The following is a 27,463-nucleotide window of genomic DNA, read 5'->3' as shown; positions in this document are numbered from 1 at the left end:
ACGGGGGAGTATGTTTGAGCCAGACAGTATGGTACGTTTTTCGTTCGTATCCTTTTCGTCACCAAGCCGGTTCGACTACGTCTGCACTGGTGTTATCAGTGTGCCGCCAGTTAGCTTCCCTAGATGGTTTTATTACCGTTAGTTGATTCACGGCCGTCGTCCTTTGTACGCGTCCGTTGTATATTATTTTAATTACCCGGCTGTTGTTTTGTACGCGTCCGTTGTATATTTTGTTATACCCGGTCGTTGTTGTGTGCGCATCCGTTGGATTTGTTATACCCGGTCGTTGTTTGTGCGCGTCCGTTGTATTCTTTATATACACGGCCGTTGTTTGTGCGCGTCCGCTGTATTTTTTTATATACACGGCCGTTATCGTGTACGCATCCGATTATCTTGTCACGTGTTAATATAATCCGCGTTAATATAGTCAGCATCTCGTGTGCTTGATTTAAGATCATAATATACTGTCGCGTGGTTTTGGTGTACGATTGGTCATCCGGTATAACAGCTGTCAGGCCGCTGTGGAACAAGTCGTCAGTAGCTGATAACCAGGTCGACGTATCATCACCCATATATTATTATTATCACACAACGATTGATGATATCATCGTCGTGTGTGTTTTGTTTATTTTAATTTCCTGTTATACATAATATATTATAATTTCGAATTTGAGACATTGGCGTCTAATATTATATCATATATTATTACTTGTATTACCGTTAGGACTAACATAAATTAAGTTGCTCTCTTGTAGTTATTATATTATTTATTATTCGATATACAATAAAAAAAATCATACAGTCCACTATTAAAGTTAGCGACTGAATTATATTTATATATTGTTAGAAAATATTTATTTGTTATAACTTATAATCAATAAGCTAGATAGCACCCAGCCTTAATATACTATCGAGTTGTCACCCGTGTTCGATTTGAACCGGACTTCGCGATAAACAGGGGGTGCAAAAAAGTCTGAAGCACCCCCAAGTTAAAATTTAGCACCCCTTGTTTTTTATACCAAACAATTATTATTTAAGTGAAATACCATCAATTGGTAAACTGTCCAACCCACGTTTTAGAGGTATAGTTGCGCCTATGTCAGTATTGTCAATTGTATTGTGAATCTACTCTAAAGTAGTATCGTAATTTGTACCAAATTTTGTAGTATATTTGTTCCATATAGTAGTGTGATTTGAGCTGGCATAACCTCGTGGCCAGTGTTCAATATTCAATATCCAGACGGATCCACAGATTATGATGTTTGTGTCATTCGGCGGCAACCAGTGTATCTTATTGTTTTAGTCATCGTGTTTTCGTGAATTATTCGTCACAGCTACAGTCACACAATAGCATGAGCGCGGGGCCACTTTGTTCCTTTTTGTTATATTATTAGTATATTATATACAGGTCTCGGATCCAGTAGCGGATTAAGCTATTTGTCCGCTGCAAGCAGGAAATTTGCCGTCGTCTCAAATTATAATATAATATTATAAATATATTTTATTTTTTAAGTGCGCCAAATTTGCCACACCAATTACCTGATTATTTTGCCTGTAAGGTAACCCGACGCTGCTCGGCTCGGTCGTGTGGGCAGAACCAATTTGTGTGCAATGTAATTGAAAAGGTAACGGGCTGACGAGCCACGAGCCCTTATAGACTATATTTACATATTTATTATAATGTGATATTATTATTATTATTATTATTATGTACGCCAAATAGGTGTAATTATAGTATTCAAATTTTTTTTATTCTGTAGTGCTAATATAGCCAACAAGCATTGTTTTTATATTGTATTATTTAGTTGTGCTATTGTAAAGCCAATATTTTATGTTATATCAATATGTGATTATTTACTATTATTTTATACACACAAACTGACGTTGTTCCTTTGCTCGGACCTTTCTTATTATATTATTACAGTCCACTAAATAACCTATCATAAGCGCCAGACCGATTGGCGATTACTGCAGTCTATCATGGACAGTACCTATCTGAGTAACGTACAGACCGTACAGTATACTTTCAATGTACTATAAATATTTTTAGTTTAAATCACAAAGTTGTTCTTAAGTTAAACCTTATAGTTTATAAATTATTAAAATGTTTTTAATTTTATTTATAGGCAATATTGAATAGATTACAATTAAGCAGTTTTTTCCACACGAGAATTAAGAAGTATATAGAAGATAATGAAAATAATATTATAGAATACCTACAAATATATTTATAGCCAACAGCTATAGTCTATAATATATAAGTACCACTATATGAAAAAATGTATAACCAGCAATTTCAATCATATTATTATCTTTGAACATAATATAACAAGAAATTATTATGGTTATATTTTTAATTATTTATTTACACAGATTGTACTTACCTATTTAAAACAATAAATTAAAACTACATAAATAATTAAAATATGTATATTATTATTCTGAAGTATCTACTTAACTTATTTTTTAGAAATTGTAGTAAAATTTAAAGTAATTTTGTTTGTAGTAGGCTAGTTTTAATTTATGTTTATCAACCAATAACAGGTGAGATCCAGCCTAAGATAATCAGCTACTTATTATTATAGTAAATAATTATACAAAAAATAATTATTGTAATAATGTATTTTCATAATGTGCTTTCATAAAACTTATTTAATTTTAAAGTTTCTTCTAATTTTATTTTATATAATATAATAAAATATAATACGCATGATTTATAGATTACCTACTTAACGCATAGTTTTATAATAATCACGTTAATAATATTAAACCATAAGACACAATAATTAATGAATTTTTTTTATTTTAGATGAAATGTACCAAACAGACATTCATTCATTATATCGTTATTTTTGTCCAAATAAATGTGGACGCTCATACAAAAGAAAAAATGGACTTACTCAACATTTAAATTATGAGTGTGGTATTGAACCGAAGTTTAAATGTTTTTTGTGTGAAAAAAAATGTGCCCAAAAATCTACTTTGAAAATACACATGATAAAAGTTCATAAAATAACAAGACAAAATATGCAGTGGTGATAATTATTTTCTTATGTAAAAGCTGAGTTAAATTTAAATACCTAGGTACTTGCATATTTTTGAATGTTATAAAATAATTTTAACATATAGGATATACAGTTTAAATTTAAGTCTAATATTGTAATTTTTTATTGAACAATAATTTTAACAGTTTGACAATAAATTGTATTAAAAGAATCGCACGTATTTTATGTGTCACTCAATACCAAAGTAATTACTAATTATTAGTAGAAATAAATCGATTTTATGTTACCATAAAAATTATTGTTCCTATAATTATTACCATTATAAATTATACATTTTAGTAGTTTATTATTGGCAATTGTATTTTAGGAAAGCATAATTTATTAAATATTATTAATACTGCGTTATTAATTATTATATAGATACTAAAGTAGGTATATTGAATGATATATAAGAAAAAAATGTCTTATCATAGATTATATTAATACAATAAAGTCAATGCTTCTATTGCATACCCATATTTTTGAACTTTGAGTAGAACTGAGTTCGCAAGCACATTTTTGAATCAGGGTTTATAAATATTATGTAATTATTTTACATAATTTCCAAAGAACTACTTATTTTTAAAATAATAACTATAAACGCCTAGGTTTTTCCAAATTCTTCTATTGCATTTTCAATAAATTTACATATTACAATAGATTTTCTATAAGTATCCAGAGTATCCTACATGACTTTGTAGCAGTAGAAAAAATATTTATTATTTCTATTGTCATATAATTCAATAAATATAGTTCTTCGTATTTAAGTATTATTTACACTATGCCCTATGCGTCCTGTATATAATGGCCTAATAAATATCTTGAAGGCGTCAATATGCACAGTTATGTTTAAAGATTATAATAATCTTATTATAATAATATGTAAGCCACTTACAATTATCTCTGAGATACGTTAAATTTGATGGCATGTAGAGTGATGCGTTTTAAATCCAAATTGATGTTTCAGGATGATTTGTATGAATGATTTTAGTCTATTGAGCAGTATTCTTTCGTATAGTTTTGATAATGAAGGAAGAAGGCTAATTGGTCTGTAACTTGATGGAGAGTGGGCCAGTTTCCCTGGTTTATGTATTGGGATTATGATGGTGTGTTTCCAGGATGACGGAAATGTTCCGAGACGCATGGCTGAATTGTAAAGGCTAGCTAGATAGGATAGTACTTTGGGTGTTACGTTTTTTAAGATTTTATTGGTGATTAGGTCGTGGCCTAGGCTTTTTTTATTTGCTAATTTGACAATTATTTGTTGTATTTCAATAAGATGTAGGGGAAATACTGTCATTTGGATCGACATTGGTACATTTGGTAGGTGGTAAATATCAGGGTGCATGGCGTTTTGATCGTTGTAAACAGTATCTTCATCTACGGAGTTGAAACAGGATGCGAAATGGTTTGCGAGGACTTCGGTCTTTTCGGCGTTTGTTTCGAATTTGGCTGGTCCGTTTTTCAGAAGGGGAATTACGTTATGTTGTTTAAGTAAACGTTTGGTGGCTAGCCAGAGACTCGAGTTTACAATAATAACACATACAATGTTGTCGTAGTATTTGATATTTATTCTTCGTCTGCGGGCCGCCATTTAGTGACCCATAGTCTATACACTATACCTATCTTTGTTAAATTTATTTTTATATAAATGATAAAAAGGTACAAATGTTATGAACTATAGCCTATAGGTAAAATGTAAGAACTTAATATAATTTTAAGACATCAACACTATGGATATAAGTGTAAATTGGTTAAATTTGTTGAGGGGGAGGCTTCAACCTTTAAATATCGAAGAAAATCTACGAAGTGGAAAACCTCATACTCACCTGTAATAATGTTTAACTAAGTACGAAATATCTACTTATTTCTTAATTTTAATACCCCTAAATTATAGCAACAGTTTTTGTGCAATTGTAAATTTTTTCCTCTTCACATTTTTTAATTTTTGTCAGTAATATTTACGATTCATAATAGTTTGATATTATATATTATATAGTTTTATATTTTTTTTGTATATTACTGCATATTTAATATAAATTCTTAATGGTGTATAATGTATATATGTATACATAAATATTATATCATTTATATCATTATATATATATTTATTTTTTTTGTTTTTATTGAAAATTTACTATCTGTATTCGATAACATAATAAGTAAAAAAGATGACTAACATAACACATATGTAATATATATATAAAAAAAACAACACATGAAGCACACGATGAGGGGAATCATCCAGCGATGGTACCCTCTGGTAATTTTGTTTTAATTTATATTAATTTAATAGGTCACGGGCGTCACGGCACCAGTTCCTTTTGAGGCGGCGTGGAGGGTTGTGAGGAAGAGTACGTGATGATAGGGGGGGCCCATAAAGGATTGGGATGGTGTTACAGGTTAGAATGAAATGTTTTATAGTATAATTTGGCTAGTTGGTCAACTGTTGCAATTTTTAAATCATTATGTAGGGATTTATTTGTTACGTACGAGGGGGCCGAGGCTATTAGCCGAAGAGTGATGGACTGGGAGGCTTGGATGGTGGGACTTGGGATGGTTTGGCACATCCCCAGAATAAGCATACCATACTCCCAAATGGGTCTGAGTAGAGACTTGTATAGTGTAGATTTTGTATGAATTGAGTGTTTAGATTTGAGAAGTGATTTAAGCAGATGAAGGCGGTTATTGAGGATTATACGTTTGGACTTTATATCTATTTATTAGGTACCTAAATGTTTTAATAAAAATATCCAACATGAAATTTAACTATTTTAACTGATACATAATATATAACATATTGTGTTTTTTTATATTTATATTCAGCTAGGGTGTGCCGTGAGGATTTACCCATTATGATATCTCCTGAAATAATGAAGATATCATAGTTCTGGTTTTTAATAAGATTCACAGGGACAAGAACTACAACATTTCATTTTTTAAATTTATTATAATGTTTTGGTAAAAAAGTTAAAATATATATTTTTTTATTAATTATTTTCAAAAATATTGAAGATAGTCATTTTGTAGAGTTCATTTTTCTGAAAATATTGGACTTTCAACATTTTAATTTTATTAATCTCCTGATTTTTAATATTTTTTCTAGTTTCAAAAAAAAACTGCGAATTATTTACGAGCACGTGAGCCATATGTTTAATACAATGATAGGTACCATTATCGAATTAAATAATTCACAGTTTTTTTTACCGTCTAGATTTCAAATTGACGGCCCTTATTAAGTTCTGAGAATTCGTCAACACAAATCGATATGAATATAAAATACTGTAGGATCTTTACATCATGTCATTCGATTTCTAGCTTAATAATTAATTCAGGTTCCACTTGGCCACCTAAATACACATTTTGACATCAAAAATATTGTATTGATAATAAATTATTTCCAATTACCAATACATTATTATTTATTTATTTATTACTAATAGCTAATAGTAATAATTATATAAAAATAAATTTAATATTACTTTTGGCTATACTGTTTTTCACCCACGTGCTCGATAACAAGTAATACTATCACATCCCAGAACAATAATAATAGTAATAATAATAACAATAAACAATTTTATTATCATCAATATAATATTATCTACTTACTTAGTAGAATGATACTATGATAGTGTAGTTAGTAGTTGTTCTTGGTGTTCGTTGTACTGTTCGTAGTTAATAGTTTAATATTTTACTTCTTACTACTGACTTCTAGTCTATACTCAGTCTATTATTATTATTATTATTATTATATTTTGTATTATTACTTGTTATTTTAAATTTAAATTTTTGAAGAAATGTGAATGATATTATACATTTTAATTCCGCTATACAAGTACACTATCTCACAAATGCTGATTTAAAAATCCAAGTCAACTGTCAAACAATGTTTCATTTTATACATTAATGTTTTTTGTTATGAAATATCATAGTGATTTTAATTAATACAGTGTTCACTTCACAATAATACATCGAAGTCAAATTATTAATAAGGACTTTTTTTACTTAATCAATGTTCTAATTTAATATTATATTTTGAATTGTGGTGTTACGAACTATCTATTTCAATAGATTTTAAAATATTTACAAATTAATATTGCTGGTTTGTTGATACAGTATAATAATAGTATGGTGTAATTTTTATTTAAAATTGTAACAGATAATATACTTTACTTTTAATATTTCATTGTATAATAATTGAAAAATATCAACTTAGTAGTATACAAATTGTCATTCCTTATGAGTTTTTCATGGAAAAAGGTAATACTAAAACATTAACAATGGCATGTATAAATAAGATTTATAAAAGGAAAAAATTATAAATTTACATTATTTATTTTTAGTATCAAGGCTCAGCATAGTTCATACAATACAAAATACAACTATGATGACGTTCGCTTACATACATAACCAATGTTAAATAAAAATACATGTATTGGAGAGCTTAGATCTAATAAATCCAACATTATTAAAATACGTCGTAGTATCAAAACTTAAGTTTGGGGAAAATTAGAAGATGCATGAGAAATTGTTAAAATAATATCTGTACCTAAATATTTAAAGATCTTATTGTTGAGGATATTGTTAGAAAGGGTATGCTTAAATATTTTTAAAAAAAAGAGGAACTTCATTTCTTTGCATACAACCCCCTCAACCACCATTCATTTACATTTATGCATTGCGTAGAAACAAAAAATTATTAATTTTGAACACTTAAATAAAAAAACAATTTCAAAGTATACAAATTTTACTAGATGAAACAAATGCAAGTTTTCATCCAAACTAACTTCTTAGTTCTTCATAATGCCATGGTTTAACTAAATAAGCAATAAAAATAATATTATAAAATCTTGGTTGAAACAAACTAATTCATAAGAACAACCATACCTTCAATTATAACAAAAAAACATATTTTATATATTATTATACTATTATATTAAATTAATTAATAAAATGTGTATACTTGTTAAATATAAATTTATTTATTAATTTTAAGCTAAAATTACTTTATTATACTTTAAGCGATGTTACATAGTGATTTAATATATATATACATATAACATACATATTGTTATACCCATATAACTAATGATTTTTATTTCCAGATAATACTTCACATTTTACCATACAAAAGTTACAAAAAATTTCATAATACCGTTTAAATTTGACTTAAAAAATAAAATTATAAACGTGATAATTACATTGAGTAATCTAATAAAAATGCTTTTTGATTGCTTATAATTTTATTACTACAATCAATTGAGTATATTATATACCTAATGTAAAAATCATTATTTTATTATTAATATTTAATATTTGTATTTCAATAGGTCGATATAATAACAGTGCCAAACAGAAATATTTTGGTGAAGATGCATTTAAGTGTACTCAATGTGGGCGTACATATCGTCGAAAGAAAAATGTAATAAGCCATATGAAATATGAATGTAACAAAGATCCACAGTTTGTTTGTGTAATTTGTGGTAAAGCAACTTATTACCGCTCTAATTTTAAAAAACATATGGCTGTAACACATCAAGTCTCCATGACATAGATGAAATGATAATATTAAGATTGTGATCTATAATAATAATCTTTTTACCATATGTTCCAAAAATAAAAAGTGTTAAAATTTACTGATACTTAATAATAATTCTATTGATAAATATATTTTAATTAAATCCTTTATAATATATGATACTAAAATTCTAAATAATTTATATGTATACAATATTAATATGCATATTTATACATTTTATATTTATTTTTTTTCAGAAAAAGAGTTTATTATTATGTATTTTTCTAATAATCTATTACTATACCATAGTTATTTTATTTCAGAATAGTTTTATTATCAATTAAAAAATAAAATTGTATATTTAATATTTCTAAATACAGAATTAAAATTTCCAATGCTTGTAATTTAGATATACTAAGTACTTTTTGACATTTTTAATTGTGGTTTCTGTTGTAATATATAATTTAAAACACGAGTAATGTATGTTGTGTTGCTTTTGGTATGTGCTTGATTAAACATACTATATAACCACTATATTTATCTTATTTTGTTTGTACCTTATTTTTTTTATCACAGTAAGATTTGTAGAGATCTATAGTAGAGATCAAATTTTTATGCAAGTGGATTTATATGTCAATGTACAAATTTAATTATTATTTTTTAATTTATTGTATTCTATCTAAATTATTTTCAACTAATTTTTCATTGTGTGTTTAGATATTTGGATTGAAAATAATGGAAAGTTATATAACTGCCCAAACAAGAACTGTCACCGCAATTATAAGACTAAACCAGGTTTATACAATCATTTGAAATATGAATGTAATGTACCACCAAAATATCATTGCAATATTTGTAACAAAAAATTTAAACAGCCAGGAAACTTTAAAATTCATATGAAATCACTTCATTTTGTAACATTAATTAAAATTTAAAAATTTAATAGATTTTTATTAAAAATTGCACATTAAATTGATGTGATACTATATTTTGCTTAAGAGTATGTCATAACTGCGTATTTTTTTTTCTTACAACCGTATACTGTACCAAAATATATGTTTAGCTTAGATATGAGGGTGAAATGACTTATAATCTAACTTAATGGTAAAAATATTACCTATCTGTGTTATCTCGTCAGACTTAACAATATTAAAATTTTTAAGTAAATTATGGGCATTTTTAAATATTTATATTTTACATACTTACTTAAAAATTAAAATATCTTAAAAAACGATGAGAAAACAAATAATTTTCTTACTTTTAAATTTGGAAATAGGTTATTTCACTCTAATAATTAGGCTAAACATACAAAATTGGAACTGCTGAACATATATTTTGGTACAGTATTTGTTAGTAAAACAGAAACAATACTTGTGGGCACGATGTCCTCACACTGATATTTTCCAAAAATCAGTTGTGTTTGTATACACAGAACATAGGAAATTAACATTCTGCATACAAAATACAATTTTTTTGATTTTTAATAATAAAATAATTTAACATTTTCAGATTTAAAGTTAACATCTTTTATTTTTTAATCTTAAAGTATTATTCATGTTAGATTACTGTCTTATTAGAATGAAAATATTTAGAAAATCCAAGATAATAATCAGTTTTTAAATGTTATGGATGTTAATATGTACCCTTAGATTAAAAATGTCAACACTATTGATTATTATTCAAAGAATAAATTTCCTGTGTATGTGAGATAACAAATGAGAATATATATCTTAATATTGTATTGTATAGTGTATTAATTACCATGATATTTTCTACATAATAAATAATAACTATCTATTCAATATTTATTTTGTGTAAATAAAATTATAATTATTAATTCTTTTAAGTCTATATAATTTTAAATTTATGCATAAATATTAATTTGTATTACTTATAAAAATTACTATATATTGTAATCAGAATTTTACCTTATTATAGTATAAATATAGTTGTACAATTTAAAATGATCAAATTGTAAAATTGATTTATTCTTGCTTTACTGTTTAGTAACAGTAATCTTGCTGTAATAATTAGCTTAAGATATTTTATAAAATTCACTGAATATTGTCTTACCGTTGTATTTTGTTGTAATTTCTTAGTTTTTGAATAATTTAAATATATAAGATCTGTTTTGTTTAAATTTAAATTGAATTATCTTTTAATATATTACCTGTATATTAATTTGGTATAAGAAATATTAATAACTAGGTACTCATGCCAATGTAAGATTCTTCAAACTTATTTAGCACCATATTTATTTTAAGCTTATTTTTTTTTGTAAAAAAAGCTATTTTATTTTAAATTTTAAACTTAGAATAATTTAAACTAAGCTTTTTAAACTGTTTTTTTCTTCATATTTGCACTTAATTAAATATAACAGTGCATGGTTTACTCTTAGATTCGTTTTCACATAAACTTACTAATATATATTTTTATTTTGCAGTTAAGCCATTGTTATTCAACCCAAAATCTGGAAGAATGAATAAATACCCTGGTCCATCTTCAGATGGCCTTTTTTATTGTACAAATAAATGTGGTAAAAAGTATAAATCTAAACAGGCTATCAGTGTACATATGCGTTATGAGTGCGGTGTGAAACCCAAATTTTACTGTCAAGAATGTAATAAATATTTTAAACAACCTGTCAGCTTCAAAGCACATCAAATGAATGTTCACAAGTATGTAGTTGAGTATACACAATTTAAGTGTTCTATGTAATATCATACTTATAATAAGTTTTATTTTGCTATTTTATTAATTAATTCTTATTTAGAACTTTCAAAATGCATATGAGAAATTCTACAAGTAAAAAAAAAAGTCTGATATAAAATATGTATGATGTTGTTATTTTAATTTTTTTTACTGTGGACAACCTCAGTTTTAAACTAACGGGTAAGGAATAAACTTATTCATTGTTTCAAAATTGAACTTAAGTATTTATTAAAAAGTTGTTAGTCTTAGAACTTAAATAAAATAATTTTTATTGAATTTACTTTAGATGAACTAATAGGGATTAGCAAATCCAATTTGTTATTTATACAGTAAAACTTATTAAATTTATCAATGTCATACAATTTAATTTTCTATTTTTGTACTTTTTGAACAGTTATTTATATTAAATATCATTCATCAGTAATAATATGTAATTTCAACATATTTTTTTCAATATAACTAAAATTTATAAAAGTGTCAATAATATGTGTTTAGAATAATTTGTGTTGTTTTATAAACATTTATCATTTTTATTACATAATATTTATGTACACATGAGATTTTATTTGTGTAAACTATTTTGGTCGTTTTTTTTTATTTATAAACTGATTTCTTGAATATAGTCACTTCAAGTATTATATTTTAATGTTTAAACTGGTCCAATATATGTATTGTACATGCTTAATAAATAAAAATTTATATTTATTTTATATTTATTTATATAAAATCTATTGTAGTGTCTAATATATCAAATATTCTAAGTTTTAATTCATTATTTAACATAAACATAATACCAAATATTAGTTATCTATTATTTAACCTCGTTATATAAACTGCACATGGAGGCTGTAGTGTGTATATAATGGTACTAATAATGAAACAATTTTTTTTTCAACTGGTAGATACAAACAATTTTTCAACATATACTCATACTTGTCTATAAAGAGGTTGCTAACCTCTGGCTTAAATGAACCAAGAATTGTTCATAATTCTATGTGGCATCTTCTGTCACTTTACTCTTCTTAATTAAACTTTGAATTAAATGTTAATAAGTATGAATCTTTTATTTATTCTTAGATATCAGAATAGATATATTTTCTGCTTCATAATATGAACTATAGTTTTTATTAAAAAATAGTTTTTTTAAATCTCTACAATTAGTTTGTCATTAAATTGCCATTTACCTACGATTATTATCTATCTCGTATAATACTTAATTAATATTTTCCTAAAAAATTTCCTTGAAAATTGAAAAATTTTGAATAAACAACGGATCTGTATACATATTGTAATTATAATGATGTATGCATATTCATACAAGCTGTTTTAGAGAAAACTAATATGAGGTTTTAATAATTTATACTTTTCTTTAAAAATTATTTACTTATTTAAATTGTGGTTGATATTGGTTAAATTTTTTGCTATTTTTTCTATATATTTATTTATTATAATTCTTTATTATAGATATATCTTAGTATTGTAATATATACAATATACATATTACATGTATATTCATATATTTATATATTAAATAGATATATAATGTTAATAAATACTTTTCAGTCTGTTAGTTTGATGATTGGACTATGATTTGTATTTTTTATCACCCAAGAAAAACTCATTATATTCAGACATTTTTTTGCAGTAAGTATCAAATATTTATTATTACCTAACTTAAATTATCTCTTAGTTACAAAAAAAAAAAACATTTTATGTGTATATATTCATCAGTTTAAAGTAATTTAATTTTAAATAACAAATTGTAAAATGTTTTATATTTTTAAATTAATAAAAAAAACTAAATAGTCATAGTGTTATGTTATGTAAATTATACAAAATACATGGTAGGTAGACAAGCAGTATAATTTTGTCTTTTTTTATTTTAAGTACAATTCAAAATTTAGAATAAGCAAAAGATATTGTAAAATATTTAAATACATTTATAAAAGGACTGTTCCCATTAAATAATATAAATAATATTATATTTATAACTTTTTTGTAGATTAATCTAAATATTTTTTTTAATGTTATTTTATGTCCAATGTACTAAATTTTAATTCCATGTTTTATTTTTTATTTTACTGCAGTATTTATTTGCATACAATTTATGTTCTTTTAAAGTTTGATTAATATACTTATAGTATATTATACTTTTCATCATCATCATTTACATAATTATTATACCATTATTACTTATTTTAACAGTAGATATTGTTTGTTTTTAATTGCATGATTTTGTTATATTTAATAATATAATAATCCATGAAATAATGTATATATTTAATAATAAATTGTAACTAAAAATTGTTCACAGGTTGTTTATTCCATTTGCCACGGTATTCATGTGAGAAATGTGGTAATTCATATAAATATAAAGCAAATCTCCGTAGACATGAAATATATGAATGCGGTATAGAAAAAATGTTTATTTGTACAATTTGTGAACGTAGATTTCACCAAAAATCTAATTTAAGTAGGCACTATAGTTTATTACACAATTGATGAGTTTAACATAACAAATGTATTAAAATACTAAATAATAAGTATAAAAATGTATATTTATATGTTGATTATAATTGTAGTAATTATACTTATGTATATTATATAATTTATTCTTCTCTTGTTCTGGATAATAAAATATGATTGATATCTGTTATATTTTTTTTAACACTACATCTGGTTTCTCGTCCATATTTTTAATTTATATATCCCATACTGTCAAACACAGTCCAGTTTCATGCAATAAATACGAAATTATGAAATATTTTTAGTAATTGAAATTCACAAGACAATACATATAGTAATAATATTATCAATTATAGAATTTAATGTGAACTTTATAATAATCTGGCTTCACTATTTCTTTTTGTTTTTTAATATAAAGCCTAATCCAAGCCACAGAAAGTTTAAACTGGTACTTATATTTTATTATTAATTCAATCATGAATAGGAGTAAAAAATGAACAAAATATGTTTTAACTAGGGCACAAAGTCCATAACATACCAATAAATTCCTAAACTGCTATATATCAGGGATGGGCAACTGAAAGTTATAGACGGCCAATTTTTAGAAAATTAAAATTTAGCGGGCCAGAGAACAAAAAAAAAGTCATTCAAAATATGAATTTTAATTTAGCATAGACGTAACATAGAGTATAGATGATTGACTTTGAAATTGTATGATGTAATTTGAAAATGTAGCACTGGCTAGACAAAGAAGGTTTGCAGGCCGCCAGTTGCCAATATATATATCATATTTTAATTTACAAAAATATAAATTGTTTATAACTTTATAAGCAATGATGTTTACAATATTTCTTTGATAAAACCCATGTCAAATAAATTCTACTTTTTCTCACAATTACCGCCTCCCCTTCCTTTATTGAGTACTGATTAAGATACACTACAAATGTAAACAAAAATCATATCTTTTTAAAATTAATCTTTTTTTTAATCATAATTATTTAACAATGTAAAGTGAAGAATACAGAATGAAAAAGTTATATGTGGGTATAACCACGCCATAAACTTGACAATTTAATTGTGACTGAGTCAGTATGATTCAGTATGAATTTTAAATTCTACTAGATAGATTAAAACTAAAATCAATACATTTTTTTAAGAGAAATAAAGAAAAGAGAATTAATTAATCATTATATTTCATATACTCTCTGATTTCATAATATTTGAGACCTCTTGTAGAGGTTAAATGCAAGTAATAATAGTTCATAAATGTTACTGAGCTAATGCTAATGCTACCTAAGTATTTATTTTGTTATTTTGTTCCTATTATACAAATTGTAATAATTTATGTATTTTTTTAATAATTAAATGAAATTATATTTAAATATTATTCTAACTACATTATCCTTGTGTTATTTGGTTTGTTAAATAAAATAAAAATAATTTGTGTTTTAAATTCATTGTTATTTATTTTATTTTAAAGAGATGAAGCAACAAAACATTTGTGGCAAACATTAAAATGTAAAGATAAACTTAGAAAGTGATTTAATAAAAAATCAATTATAGCTCATTGTTAAGTGTGAGATTAAGATATAAATTATTTTTATTAATAATTTAGATAAACATTAAATAATTTAATTTTGTTTAAAAACAAAAAAAATATTAATATAATTATTAAAAAGTCACAAACCTAATTAAAGGAGCATTTTTGCCATGTACTATAAGTTGAAGTAGCATATAGATTTATCAATTACCTAGTTTTGTACCCAGAGGCTAAAATCCATTAATTTATTCTATAAAAAAACAAGGCCATTTAATAATTTATAAATGGTTAGACCTTTCCATCTTGTATCTAAGGATCCAAAATTTAAAAATTAAATATAATGAAATTTTCTTATTGGGTGAATGTGCTTTATGTTCAAAATTCAACTTATGACAAACTAACCTTAAGAATCTACTAATATAATTGAATCATAGATTGAATCTGGCCAAGAGTGGACAGTAACCAAACAATTAAATTATTATTAAACAAAAAGAAAATATAAAGATTTTAAAGATTTTAGGCTACTAAAACCCTTACATTAATTAATAATTAAATTAAATTAAACCCATCATTAAAGATGATTTGTTTTCAAATAAACATAGTGGTCAAATAGTTAAATCAAAGTGATCGATTAAAATTAATGATTAGGTATTATGGTTGACCCAAACTAACTTAACATCATTCAAAATTGATAAATATATATTACATTTAGAAATATATAAGGTATACATTATTGGTATAGTATCAGTTACCAAAACTATTGGTCATTATTAATAATATGCGTTTCTTTAAAAATTCAAAATATTTTAATATCTAAAACTTACATTGTTTAATCTATTGGCTTTATAGTATGTTTCATATACAATTGTTAATTAATTAAAATTGTATTTATTTTTATCTTACTATGTAAAGTTGTAAATCAAAAATGTTGAATTAAAAAGTACTATGATAGTTAAAAGAATATTTATCTTAGTTTGATTTAGCCAGAGTCTATATTTCGATTTTAAATGAATATTAAGAAATAGATATAATGCATTAAAAATGTATACTGTTATGGTATTGTAACAGCTTACCGCAACTATATTAATATTATGAATACTCAATGTCGAATAGAAAACATCCTATTCAATAACAATGTAATAAACTTTAAAATTTAAATTATCTAACCATTGTTTTTATTTAAAAATTATAATTGTATTTTCATACAATATTGTTAGAGTTAAATATATTTTTGCACATTTATTCCAATAATAATTAATAATAAATTATATAATTATAAAATTTTGATATCTAAGTTGCATGATTTTTAAACAATAAACATTTATTTAAGTTATTATGATTTATTGGGCAAGTGTTAGGCATATTTTTTTTTTGTATTTACTAAATAATTATTTTAAAATATCCTTTTTGTTTCAGGTATAAAATGGTTAAAATATTTGGACCATTTGGGAAAACCTGACCCAGCGAAATGCCCTAACAATAATTGTCAACGAAAATTTGGCGGGCTTAATAGAAAGTACAATTTAAAAAATCATCTTCTTAAAGAATGTGGAGTTATTATAAACTGTCAAATTTGCTCTAAACAGTTTGGACATCTTAAAAGTCTTCGTTACCACATGGGAGTAGCACATTTAGCTATTTTATAAATAGTATCAAGGTTTATGAAATAAATTTAAATTTAAATTTATATTTTAATATAATAAGTATAAAAAATCATATTAACCTAACTTAACCTAATTACTAACTATGAATTGGACTTTTTATGTAATTAGAAATTAAGGTTTACAGTTATAATCAATGCGCGATAGAACGCATTTGAAGACATATGTGTGTTCACCATACGGCGATGTGTATTTAATATTTATTTAATTTAGTACATTTTATGTTGGATACTATTTCTAATATGTATCTACTACCTATACATGTTTATATCATTTATATTCTAGGTATATTTGGAATAAATTAAATTACTTAAATATAACTATAACTATTTTGAGACTAAAAATAAATACTGTGAAGCAACTAGCCAAACTTAACTACTTACACTATACTTCATTCTAAGTTACAATACTATATCAACTGTTATTTTTTTAATACTCTCACAATTTTATGAAAAAGTACCCTCTATATTGCATCAAATGTAAGTAGTATCTATACCATTAGGATTTTTAATTAAATTAAGTTGGCCATAAAAGGTTTAATAGATAAATTAAACAGCATTAAGTTTTTTCATTATTATTGTTTTATAGATATTTTTGTTTATCTTTACGTATTGAAAGTTTTAATTATAATATCATAAGTAATGATTTAATTGTGTATAATTGCATTAGTATTTTCAATTTTATTTGGTAAATAATTAAAATTACTGATATCAATTTCTAATTAATTTCTAATATTGTATTGCAGCTTTTTTAATTAATAATTTAACTAATATTTTATTGTGTAGTGGTTGATTAGCATTTTTTAAATTTTTTTTGAGGAATAAAAATACCTAATTGTGAATATTTTTCAACAACTGGTTTAATAAAACTCCTGTAAATAATTATTTAACTCAAAATCATGTAAATTTATTATATTTATTATATTTTTTTTAATGCATGATTTATTGCTTCAAACTTTGATCATGTAATGAGTTATTAAAATTATAAACCTATTGGTATGTTTAGAATATTCATCAGAATGCAGATGGATATGTCCTAAAAACTGTGGACGAACTTACAAAGCATCAAAACAACTCCATAGACATATGACCGAGTGTGGAGTACCTCGTCGATTTAAATGTAATCAATGTTTCAAGTCTTTCAAGCGCAATGACCATCTAAAACAACACCTGATGTCTTGTTTAGATTTTCCACCTGCATTTAGCTGCAAAATCTGCTTGAAAAAATTTAATTATAAATCTAATTGGAAAACTCATATGGCTTTCAAACATAATATGCTTGACGAGTATCAATTAGTATTTTAATTATTTTTAAAACACAGTAACTAAGAGTACTAAACAATTACTAACATTATAATTATTATTAGTGCACATAAGTACTATGCACCAATCTATAACCATAGATCCATAGATATCTATCATGTGTATTATTTATTAAATTTAAATATATTCTATTCTAAATGTTACTATTATTTATTAATTGATTTGATTTCTAATGAGTCCATAGAAATGTAAAATTAAAGTATAATTTTACATTAATATGAAAGTATTTAACTCATTATTGTTTTATGAAGGTTGAGTTAGGTATCATAGACATTTTTGACTGTTAAATTATAACAAATAGTTATAAATCTGTTTACTATTTCTGCTTATTAATTAAGAAGCATATAATTATTTTGTGTCATTCATTATTAAATGTATTATTAGATAAAGTAAAAGTGCATACATACAGATAACTGTATATCGTGTGAACGAAATAATTTTAATAATTCAATTCTACAGTTTTTCCCGTGGTGGCGCCAGGGATGGGCAAGGTAGGGACCTGGCCCTACTTGAAAATGCCTGGCCCTACCAGTAATCATTGATTAGGTTAGGTTAGGTTAGGTTAGGTTACCTACCACTGGCTTAACATTAGACATTTTAATATACTCATTTTTAATTTTTTTGTAGCCCTACCTTTTAATTGTTGGCCTCCCATTGGCCCTACCTAGAAAAAAATCTTGGTGCCGCCACTGAGTTTTTCAATAATTAAATGATTGCTATAAAATGGAATTTTGATTTTGTAATTACTTATAGTCCCTAATTTAAAATAATTATTCAGTGTTTATCACAATTATCTGACACATTCAAATGTAATTTTAATGTAAAATTGTCATATCTCCATGATACACTATGTATATATAAACTATGATTATATAAAATAGAATATTCATGTGCAACTTTATACTATAATTGGATTACCACATGGTTGAATAATGTATTTTGACTTATGTATAATGGTAAGTAATAAAATATTTATCTTACATATTAATTAAATACTTATTTTAATTATGAAATAGGTATTGCACTAAGTGTTATGATATGATAAGTATACTATTATTTTTGTATAAAATAGTATATATTAATACTATTCTATATTAAAAGGATACTACCCCTGTATGAATTGTGTCTGTTTTTACAAACATAAAATAAAACAAATTTTTTATAAATTTTTATGTAATAATTTAATATTTTTCTTTTTGTAAATATATTCTTAGAATATGCTAGTTATGGGTCGCACACATGTGCTAACAGTGCCATTATGGCTGGTCAATTTAATAAACATCTAAATACAGTTTGAAAAATAAATTTGAGACTATGTAAACTTTGTCTCATTCTGCCAGGCAAAGTGTTTAAGGACAATTAGAAAACTGTTAGGGGTTATTTATATGAGATACTTATTATAACTAATTTATTTATTTTTAATGTCTCCCCAATCCAAAGACACATGTCTTGCTATTGCTTATACTTACAATATTGTATGTACTTCATATTAATAAGAACAACTAATATTTATGTATGCTTTATACAAGTATAATGGTAAAAATATGCTTAATTATGTAAAACTTTACCATATAAATGTTATTATGAATAATGAAATATATTTTTTTTTAAATTTTAGAACCATACATGTGTTTACAATGTGGACGTCAATACAAAACTAAAACGGGTTTTAAATATCATATACGCGTAGAGTGTGGAAAGCCCCCAGAGTTTTGTTGCTCAATGTGTAACAAGATGTTTAAGCATAAAATGAGTTATCAACGACATATGGTCTTGGTTCATAGAATAATATTGTAAAATTTCAGATTAAGTTGGTTAATCATTTGAACATACATTAATTTATAAAATCTAGTAAATTATGTAATACTTAATTTGTAATACAGAATATATTTTAAAAGTTACATTTTTACTTTTTTGATATTTAAATGATAAAATTGTTCATTGTTTTTAACCTAAATACGTCATAGGGTATAAAAACTATTAAATATTATACCATTGATTATACACTATTTTATGACTATACTTGGTACATAAATTATACTATAATATAGCAATGATGTACCATAATTAAGATCTGTAACAGATTTAATTGTATATTTAAGTATTCATACTAAATTTGAAAATTTAAAAAGCAATATTTTTATAAAAAAATAAGTCAATTAGATAAGAATTGGAAAACGTTGTATGGAATTAATTGACTATTCAACATGGTGCTTAAGATGGACTAAGATATAATCTTAGTTCATAGATGTTTTTGTATTTAAAAATTTACAATAAGTAATAATCAACGTCCTGTAATATAAGATTATATTTTTATTTCAATTTAATTCCTATTTTACGAACAAAATTTATTTTTAGAATTATATACCACAGATTATATATTAATTGTTCTATAATTAATGTTTAGAAAATTGACTGTAGACTATAAATATTTTTTATTTCTTGCTTATCTTAGTTATAAATTAAATAAATGTATATATATATATATATAATATTGATGTTGTATATGATTGTAATTCTAACATTTTTTTAAATTTCAGTTCGTCCTTATCAATGTCCAAATTGTTCTCGACTGTATACATACAGTAAAGGATTGGCAAGACACATTAAATATGAATGTGGAGTTGAATGGAAATTCCCATGCATTAAGTGCAACAGACCCTTCAAACGTAAAGAGCACCTTCGTAGACATATGATTTTTATACATAAGCTGAATTTTATCTAATTTAATTATAACAATGTTTTAAAATTAATAAATAAGATATTAACAGCATAGAAATTATATTTCAGGTTTTAATTATTTTTCAGAATAATTGTACTTGTTATCAGATGTGTATTATTAGACTCCTCAATTTGAGTAAAGAAGATGGTTAAATTATGAAATGTTACTAGAAATAAAAAAAATTAATTTATCATTTATTACATTTGATTGTTCAATTAAACATTATTAAATTATTATTTTATCAGTATACAACACGTAACCAATAAATCCATCAATTTATCAAAAAATTATAAAAATCATGAAAAAGGTAAGCAAATTGGTACTATATAATATTTTTGAATTATTGAATTTGACTTGTAAGAGATTTAAATTCTGAGTACTTACATATTATTAGAATTTTGTATAGTTATGTGTTCATTATTTGCCTTAAGTAGATTCTAATTGCATTATTTACTGTTGTAAAAATAATCATTTATTTCTAATTGTTATTAATAATTTTTTAGACTTATCTTTATCATTGTGTACTGTTAATGAATGGCGACCATATATATGTGTCAAACCTGGCTGTGGTCGAGGATACAAATATAAAAGTGGACTCTTCAGACATGTAAAATATGAATGTGGTAAAGAACCACAATTTCCTTGTATAATATGTCATAAAAGATTTACACAACAACAATCACTCAAATCACATATGATTTACATTCATGGTTTTCCTGTATATAATAAACCAAAGAACGCTGAAAACAATTTAACTTAAAAATTTAAGATAAGAATACCTATGTACAAGAATATTTTTTATTAAATTGTGTGCATATTATATATTTTAAAATCTATACTCGTATTAGTAAATACATAGATGTAATCTTAACTACTGATAATTATATGTATACATACAAAGTGGCTTAATGTTAGATAAATTGTGAAATTTTTAATTAATTTTAGTATCATAATATCAAATTTAAATTTTATTTTTCTATTAAAGTTATTTAAAATAATGAGACAATTATTGATTTTAAATTTATGTATTATTTGGTAAGTGAAAGCCATAATTTATGAACTGCATAGTGTATTTGTTAAAGAAGAAAACATTGGGCTAAAAATGCATGGTATACATAAGGTGACCATACATCCCATTTTCAACAGGACATTCCCATTGTTCGTTTCTCTATCCCGTTGTCCCCTGGGAATCTACGGGATATTAAAATGTCTATTTTACAGATAGTAGACAAAGAAAATATATAACAAAATGTAATTTTTGTTGACCAATTATTGTTTTTATTATATCTTATATCTAAGGTTAGGTTTTTCCATAATTTTACTCGTTTCTGAAATCATATAAATATTTCATGATTATGTTGGGTGGGGGGAAAAATAGCAATTAGTGATGGTGATCAAATAAATGAAAGTGAAATACTGTCAAAATAATTTATATAAATTAAAAATTAAAATACAGTGTCTGATTACTAATTTATAATTAAATTTTTATTTTCCAGCACAATAATATAAAACTTCAAAATTAAGAAGAAATATCAATCAATAATGCCTACATTCTTCTAGAAATACATAACAAATCTAATTTTTAATTTATTTTATCTTATGTTAACTTATTAACATAAAATTACTCACTACAAAAGAGTGAGCGCTACCCAAAATTTCAGCCATTTTAACCAGCATTATATTAATTTACAAGAGTTAATTTGTAAGTTATACTAAGTATAAAAGTATAAAGTATAAAATCAAAGTATTAAACTTTTATTTGTAATTTCCAGGTTTACCTTTATTTGTTATTATTTATATCATTTTTTTTTCTAATTAATATACTACTTTATTTACATATACAATAAAAATACCATGAAATCAATAAATTCATTAATCAAAAGTGTTTAATGGTTTTTTTTTTTTAATGTTACATACTATATATTTAATAACATAGGTGGTCTGGAGGTGCAATTTCCCCCTGGTATCATTCTAAGGGATAAAAGCAAAATTATTGGTTCATATTATATTCCAATGCAATTTTGTCATTTCAATACCAGTCAGTTTTTTCAATTTTCTTTTCCATTTTTAAAATATTTAATTTCCATACCCCCTAGAATGTTTTCAAAGTGCTGTCTATGTTACTTAATACTATCCCCTCTACATAATTGTCCTTACTCCTTACAGTTTGCAATTAACGCATTTTTATAACACGCTTCTAATATTTGTTATGCTTTAAATGTTTGTGTTTGCCTCCTTATATTTTTATAGTTATTTGCTATAACATAATATAGTAAAACCTCAGCATATGAAAATTTTCATTCGTCGACAGAAAAATCATATTTTTTATTTCAATTTATAAATATATTCTAATTCGAATGTGTTTTTAGGTCCTCAGATAAAGTTGAAACTAAAAGAAAATTTCCCCAAATTTATGGAATGTCCAAATGGATGTGGCTATACCTATACAGTGGTTAGTAATTTCACAGAGCACATGCAAAAATATTGTACCAAAAATAAATACTACACATGTCTTTATTGCAATGCTTCATTTCATTTGAACGATCAATTGAAAAAACATTTACTAATGATACACAAATGTTTTTAAAAATGTTTTGTTGACAACTATAATACAAATTTACAAATATGTTTAATTTTATATACATATTTTTTTATATTTACGGTTTTAATATTGATATTGTAACAACAACAAAAACTTTGTATGACCTTAAAGTTATTATTTCTATATTATAAAATAAAATATTCCAATTGACAAATAAACATTATTTTTTATTTAAATTAAATTTATTTTATACAGGGACTAGGTATTTATTAAATATTCACGGATTAAAATAATATATTATATTTAAATATTGAATATCTTTGTACAGATAAAATTGTCTTGAAGATTGAAACAAATAATATAATCTCCTATAAGTTCTATAAAATATGTCCATTAAAATATTAAAATGTCATTCAATGTTAATATATAATGTAAGGAAACAGCTTGTATAGTAGATAGTAGTTTATGTTACTATATTTCAAAATTAATAATAATATTTAAAATTAAGTATAAATATAATTTATTGAATAATAAGTTTACTGTGTATTAAGGATACCTTTTATTTTAGCTTTTAATCTATAATTGTAAAAGTATTTTTTAATGTATTCTTTTAGAAATATAACTAATTATAGAGTGACTTATAAGTTATAATTTATACTTAAAAAAGTTCATTATTTTTGTATATACTCATCTTTAAATATACATTTTTTCAAATACAATTTATCTTTACCTGTTATTACTTTTTTTTGTAGTTATACCTTTATATTATATTATCAGTATCAAATAATTAATTACCTACTTTAAAGATTGTAAAACCAAAATACAAATGTTCATTACTAACAGCTTTTACATCTCAAATGGCCTAGTGTACTCAATTTTATATGTATATTTATAAGTTCTTCAGTAATAATTGCAGTTACATTTCTGTGCATAGAAATCATAAGATGACAGACATTTTTTGAGTCAAACATAATTTAAATTAAAATTAATTTATGATAATGACTGGGCAGCACTGCATGCCATCGTACTGTTTCCTTTGCAACCTTGATATCTGTGCTCCAAATTCAGTCTTTCTCTAGTCATCACATCATCAAACATGATGTATGTATAGGTGTTCTTATTTGTTTTTAATATAAAGAATAATAATGTATAGTTTTCCCTGACATGGAATATTTTGTTTTTTTATTTTATAAATTATTAGAAGCCAACAGTTATATGTATAATATAGTATTATTAGCTTTGCTATTTGCTTCCTAAAAAATCAGTAAAAACTATAAACACCACTAATTATGCAATATAATACATATATATTTCCCTACCTAATGAGTATCTGCGTATCACAATTTATATCATTGTATTCTCATTTTTACTTACAATATTTTTAACAAAATAGCATGTACTTTCTTATTAAATGTTGTTTGTAAGTTAAAAGCTTAACTTTACAAAACTAAAAAAAAAATTAACTAAAAATTATTTTTAATATTACAGAAGTTTATATGAATAAAAATGAACGCAGCGTCTGCCCGAATTTATGTGGTCGAAGTTTTAAACATTCAGTGGATTTGAAGTATCACTGGCGCAATGAATGTGGTATAAGATTCAATTGTCCCCTTTGTAATAAAACATATAATCAAAAGACCCATCTTAAACGACATTCAGCATTAGTTCATGGAGTAATACCAATTTAATTATTTTCACTAATTTGTAATTCTTATTTAAATGAATACATTTATATTTACCATTGAATAACTTTTGTTTAATTAATTAAATTTTAACAAGAGAGAATGTTTTGATTATTGGTATAACTTTGCATTTTGCTGTTGTACCCAGATAATAACAGAAAATGTTACAGAATTCACTAATAAAAATATTTAACTTTTTAATGCCAATAAAAATCAAATTTTTAATTAATTTTTATATTTATTGAAATCTATATGTGCAAAAATACGTATCAATATTTTGATTATAAATTAAAACTATTGTAAATTATTTACTTCCATTATCTTGCATCTGGTTGTAGCTAATTCCTAATGCTAGTGCCTTGATTTTTGTAATTATAAATCTTACATGTTATCTTGTAGTCTTTTTATATTATGATAGCAATCAATAAATAACTAAGATGAAGTTATATAATTGAAATTGTATGAACATTAAATAAAAATTATATTTAATAAAGATTATAATATATTTTAATGTATTAAAATAATTAATTTAATTTAAAGTGGAATTACCTTTTTGGTGAGTTTTTTAAATTAAATTTATCATATTTTATAATGAATCAAGTGTGATGTATAAGTACGAATAAAAGTTTTAGCATGGTTTAACTTAATTATTTATTATACCTATTGGCTATTCTTATCTAATGCTTTGTCCCTGATACAACCTTCGCTTACTGAAGGAGCATAACTAAATTAGTGTAATATATAAATAATTATTGTAAACTTAAAATTATTTTTGAATTAAATCTATTTTCAGATTTCAAAAACAATGTTCACGATGTGACTTTATTGAAATTCAGATGTCCAAACAAAAATTGTGATAAAAGCTATAAGTATAAACCTGACTTGAATCGACACGTAAAATCATATTGTGGCAAAGAACCTAATTATATTTGCACCTTTTGTTATAAACGGTTTATGAGGAAAGATGTATGGAAAAATCATTTGGCATTTGTTCATAAGAGTTTTGTGATTTAAGTTTTCTTTTTTATAAACTGATGAATATTGTCTATGGTCTATACAAATATTGTTTGTATATGATTTAAAGCTCAAAAATATGTTGAATTACATTTAATTGTATTGTTATTGATTGTAACTACTATTATTTTTTTATAAATTATGTTATACAATTGCCTAATAATTTCGTCCAGAACAAAATTATTTTCTCAAGTTTTAATATAATTATTTTTATATACTTTTTATATTTCAGTCTTGGCTAAAAGAAAACAACAACTTTTGATTATACCTATGGAAGCAATTAATTTATACTTTAATAATAAATAATTAAACATTTATTATGTAAAAAATATTTACTTTGTAATTTAAAAAAATTAAGTTTCATAAACTTTGGCCAATTTATTTATTTCAAAATAAATCACTTGTAAATAAATTGGGTATGGGTTCATAAAGTCTATAACAGGTCTATTTCACAACTATTAATTATATATTCAGATACTTTAAGTTTGCCAGAAACTAATATTCTCAATAGTCAACTTCTTCATAACCATGAAGCATCTACTATTTAGATATATTTTTATTATCTATTTAATATACTAAAATGTAATTATTCCAACTTTATTCATAGATGATTATACGTACTTAAATTAATACATGACAAAAAATTAACTTAGATTTTTACAAATTTTTCCTAAATAAATATGTATGTATATTAATTAAAATATGCTCTTGATTTATTGTATTACGGTTTTATGTGTTTCCTTATTGTATGATAATAAAACTAACTAATAAATAAATTTCTTTTTATACCAATAACTTTTATTTTATTTTATAAATATTGTCAAAAATAGTCTTACCAAATATTTTGTTAGATTATTTTGTTTTAAAAGTAATCAATTATTATAATTATAATATAGTAAATTATACTGATGTATACTTTTCATTATGGGTTTTGATAGGCGTAAGGACTGTCACAGGTTTATAGTGATGTTTATTTTAATGCAACAATGAAAGTATTATTACATTAAAATTAAATATTACATCATATATCATCATATTTCCATCAAGGTAAGTGATACTACTATATATGAAACATCAGGGATGATACAAGGTTAGGTGATAACCCAAGCATGGTTTTGTATATATTTCCAAAATATTTATTATTTATGTACACCATTAAGATATATTGTTACTGGTCATTGATCGTTATAATAAAAAAGAGCGGCTTATAAATATTATATATATATATAAAAAAGTA

At 24.2% G+C, this 27,463-nt stretch overlaps 2 protein-coding genes across 16 annotated transcripts in view; both read left to right on the top strand.

Annotated features, from left to right (window-relative positions):
• LOC132920679 (longitudinals lacking protein, isoforms A/B/D/L-like) overlaps positions 1-27,463 on the top strand; it is a 243,860-nt gene that overhangs the window by 184,531 nt on the left and 31,866 nt on the right. Inside the window, exon 5 of one of the 15 annotated variants that reach the window (XM_060983287.1) lies at positions 26,006-26,241. The exons of 5 other annotated variants lie outside the window; for them this stretch is intronic. In XM_060983287.1, coding sequence (XP_060839270.1) covers positions 26,006-26,226 — 221 coding nt within the window. In that variant the 3' untranslated portion in view covers positions 26,227-26,241. Of the gene's footprint in view, positions 1-2,809; positions 7,142-8,374; positions 9,100-13,591; positions 13,934-16,699; positions 17,786-17,949; positions 18,399-19,884; positions 20,176-20,806; positions 21,182-23,357; positions 23,591-25,018; positions 25,604-26,005; positions 26,242-27,463 lie in introns of those variants that run through there. 9 more of the 15 variants (XM_060983296.1, XM_060983289.1, XM_060983303.1 and 6 more) reach the window with 9 other exon arrangements.
• LOC132920692 (zinc finger protein 235-like) lies at positions 8,383-11,456 on the top strand. The gene is made up of 3 exons (XM_060983325.1): positions 8,383-8,469; positions 9,283-9,387; positions 11,009-11,456. Exons 1-3 carry the CDS (start codon positions 8,439-8,441, stop codon positions 11,281-11,283), a joined length of 411 nt encoding a protein of 136 aa, XP_060839308.1. The 5' UTR covers positions 8,383-8,438; the 3' UTR covers positions 11,284-11,456.

This window comes from Rhopalosiphum padi, chromosome 2 (assembly GCF_020882245.1).
Source record: "Rhopalosiphum padi isolate XX-2018 chromosome 2, ASM2088224v1, whole genome shotgun sequence".
In the NCBI taxonomy this organism is placed as follows: Eukaryota; Metazoa; Arthropoda; class Insecta; order Hemiptera; family Aphididae; genus Rhopalosiphum; species Rhopalosiphum padi.
Note: the sequence above shows the minus strand (reverse complement) of the source record. Positions and strands in the feature narration are given on the sequence as shown.